Source organism: Aptenodytes forsteri, unplaced genomic scaffold (genome assembly GCF_000699145.1).
Source record: "Aptenodytes forsteri isolate BGI_AS27 unplaced genomic scaffold, ASM69914v1 Scaffold1105, whole genome shotgun sequence".
Classification (NCBI taxonomy): domain Eukaryota; kingdom Metazoa; phylum Chordata; class Aves; order Sphenisciformes; family Spheniscidae; genus Aptenodytes; species Aptenodytes forsteri.
In genome coordinates, this window is record NW_008794918.1 from 10,297 (window position 1) to 13,815 (window position 3,519).

Consider the following 3,519-nt stretch of genomic DNA (forward strand, 5'->3'; position numbering starts at 1 on the left):
GTTGGGGGGGGGGGGGGGGTGAAACCTTCCCTGCCTCCCTGGGGCAGCGGGGAAGGTTCCAGGTAGATTTTTGCCGTTTCATTCACAGCGGGGCACAACCCTCGGGGTAATTATCAATTTTCCCCTCCCGTCACAGGGGCTAATTCCAGGAGCCTTCGCTCCGGGGATAATTAGGAGGTTAGGGGATACGGCATCCCGTTTCCGGCTAATTTCGGTGGGAATTGGGGGGGGACGAAGCTAAATACGGGTATTTTTAAAGCTCAGGGCCTGTCTATCCCGAGAGCGGAGCAGGATTATGTACCCTGGGGTAGCTCCCCGCAGGGCCACGTTGTTATAATCGGCGCTTTACGTTCCCCTCAACAGGTCCTGCCGCCCCGCAGTCAGGCAGGAGCGGGCAGCTGGTCCGCGGGAGCTGCAAGACCCGGATGCATCGCTGTTCCTCCTCCTCCTCCTCCCCTCGCTTTCAGAGCCGCTGCCGGATTTTTCCGCCATCCGGCAGGAACGCTGAATTGGGAAGCCGCGGTTGGCGGCGGTTCCTACAACTACCGGCCCCACGGCACCCAAAAGAAAAAAAAAAAAGCAGGCAGCCGCTGCCCGACGCGACCTACGGAGGGGACCAGAAGGGGAACAGATGCCGTTTGCGAACAGTCCGGCAGCTCAACCTGGAACCGCAGCGCGAAAACTCGCGCCGGCAACAGGCGGGCAGCTGCCCGCGGCTCAAGGATAGACGCTCTCGGCGCTAACGCAATCGGAATAAAAGAGCAATTAGTGAGGAGGCTTAATTATCAGTCAGCGAGCCCCTTCTCCTCCGACCTTTCTCTCCCCCCGCCGCACGTACTGCGTCGAACTGGGTGAAGAACTCTTCGGGCTTGCTCTCCACGCTCTCGGGGTCAGCTTTCACGTCCACCATGGGATTGAGGTTCTGCGCCCGCTCCAGCGAGGCTTCGGCTCTGTTGCGGCCCAAGGAACCGACGGGGATGAGGAACTGAGCTCGCGTGTCCTCTTGGGAAACCTGAAACGGGGGAAAACGGAAGAGATGAGTCTTCCCGTGGACTCAAGCAAGGCGGGAAAAGCCCCCGGGGAGAAGTACAGCGGGCGCTTCGCAAGCGGGAACTCAACGCCTGGAAGGGAACTGCTAAGCGGTGCCATCCTGGCCGCAGGAAAACTCATCGCGAGATAACCAGAGGGGGGGGAAAGAAAAAAAAAAAAAAAAAATCAAGAGAGTGCATGGAGGAGAAATCTCTGGTTATTTTGCGCTATTCTTCAGTCCCCCGCAGCTTCGTAGCTCGCCTTTCCCCGCTCCCGAGCTCGCAGCTCCCTCTTGCGCCCGCGGAGACGCCGCGCCGTGACCTAGAGGCCACGCTCGTGTGAGAAACATGTTCAGCCGGAGCCGTTTGCCGCAGGGCACAAAGCTCCGGATCGGGAATTAAAACCCGCCGCAGAGTCCGTTCAGGGGTTCCGGGGTCCACGAGGCTCGTGGCAGGAGCTTTGAGCCCCACATCTGCTTCACACACGCCTGGCCAGCCCCAGATAAGCACGGGAAGGGGCCGTCCCGACGGAGATAGACGGGAGAGGGCTGGGTGGAGAGCTGCTAACGCCAAAAGCCACGCGTCCCCAGAAATAAGCTGACTTCTCAGAGCGGGGTGCAGCACCCGAGGACGTCCAGAAAGCAAGAGGGGAGGCAGCGGTTCAGCCCCCCCAGCTCGAGAGCGGGTGGAGGAGGGCAACCTGGCATTTAGCTGCCACGCGAACGACTGGAAACGCAAACTCTACGTGCCCCAAAATGGAATAATTTCACCCCAAGCAGAATATTTATTCCAAAAAAGCAGCGAGCGAGTCCTCCAGCGCTGGCACCGTACCGCATCGGGGCCGGGGAGGGGTGGGTCTGGGAGCTTTGCTAACCCCCAGCGCCGCAGCCGAGAGAAGCTGCAAGCTCCTCACCTGCTGATGGTCCAGCATGGTCAAGCCTTTGACTCCTGCCAAGATGAGATTCTTCGCCACTTCTGCTCCGAGACCCTTCATCCCCACCAGCAGCACCCGGGAAGCTCGTAACCTGCGGCAGAAACACTCGGTCAGCGTTAACGGCTCGGCTGGAGCGTCCCCCGAGGGGTTGGGGTGAAGGGGAATCGGCACTCGGAGGGAAAACACGGCGGATAAATACGGCTGGACAGGAATGCCGCGCTCCTCGGCATCCCTGCCTGGGGAAAAGCGGGTTTAAGACAATTTAGAAGCAAAGAGAGAAGCACGCAGGCTTGTCAGGAGCGGGTAATTCAGGAAAATTCACAGCAAAAAAGAGCATTTGCAGCTTTGGAAGAGGGAATAACACCGAAGTCTTGCTCTGCTTTTCAGCGAACACGGTGCGGGGTGGGGGTTCACTACAACGCGCACTTCGGGGTTCCTAATAGCCCCCCCAAAAAGGGCCGGAGCTCCTCCTTAAGCTGCACCGGGATGCAGATAAAATGGGAAATTAAGAAGTTTTTGTGTATGTTTATTCCAGCACAAAACCGTGCGTGCAAGTTTCACGTCTTCCGAATAACTGACCAATGTGTTTTCCTCGCCTTTTATCATTTAGGTATTTCCCCCCATCCCTTGGAAGTCTGTTATTGATTAGTCTGTATCGGCTTTCCGACAAAATCAGCACCGAGCGACAATCCGGGCTGTTAAACAGAGAGACCCCTGCTTTTTTGGCCTATTTTCACACTCGTTTTTATCTGCGTCCAGCGACATCGTGATGTTCATCTTCATATTTTGGGGTTGTTCCACCTTCTCCCGAACAAACCCCCTCGCTGCTTCCCGGGGAACACCTAAGAAATTGGAAACGAGCAGAAATCTGGACAGGCTGCAGAAAAGGACCACAAAAAATAACTTGAAAGCTGACAAAAAAAGCCCTTATAGAGAAAACGGGGGCTGAGCAAGAGGGTTTCTAGCAGGGAAAGACCCAGGAACCGGCGGTGGGAGCAGATGCTTTGCAATTCCAGCTGGGAACGCATCAGAAACCGTTTATCTCCACACACACACACACAGCTTCAACTCCTGGAGGCACAAATTTCACTCAGACATGCACTACAGCAAGTTTGGCTAAGCCCGAGTTTTGCAGGAGGTCGGGCAGAGACCCCACAGACCCCTATAGACCCTATATGCTTACGTACCCACTGCCGACCTCTCTCTGAAGCCCCTACAAAGCTTCTGAGGACCCTCCGCAGCGGCTACAGTCACCACAGAAGCCCCTACAGGGCTCTCCCGCACGCTGCAGGGTCCCCATAGACCCCCACATGCTCCTGTAGGGCCCCCCACATGCTCCTATAGGGCCCCACTCACATTGCAGGGCCACTCCAGGCCCCTATAGGGCCCCCCCGCCACCTCCTCCAAGGCCCCCATAAGCCCCTCCAAAGAGCCCCTCACATTGCAGGGCCCCCATAAGCCCCTCCAACACCCCCCTCACATTGCAGGGCCCCCCTCACATTGCCTCCAGTCGGTCCCCCCCACCCCCCACACCTTCACATTGCAGGCCCGCCCCGC

At 57.7% G+C, this 3,519-nt stretch overlaps 1 protein-coding gene across 1 annotated transcript in view; it reads right to left on the reverse strand.

The window, feature by feature from the left end:
- SAE1 (SUMO1 activating enzyme subunit 1) overlaps positions 1 to 3,519 on the reverse strand; it is a 14,711-nt gene that overhangs the window by 4,146 nt on the left and 7,046 nt on the right. Inside the window, exons 2-3 of the mRNA XM_009275260.2 lie at positions 1,942 to 2,053; positions 839 to 1,012 (exon numbers count right to left, since the gene is read on the reverse strand). Of these exons, the coding sequence (XP_009273535.2) occupies positions 839 to 1,012; positions 1,942 to 2,053 (286 nt within the window). The remainder of the gene's footprint in view (positions 1 to 838; positions 1,013 to 1,941; positions 2,054 to 3,519) is intronic.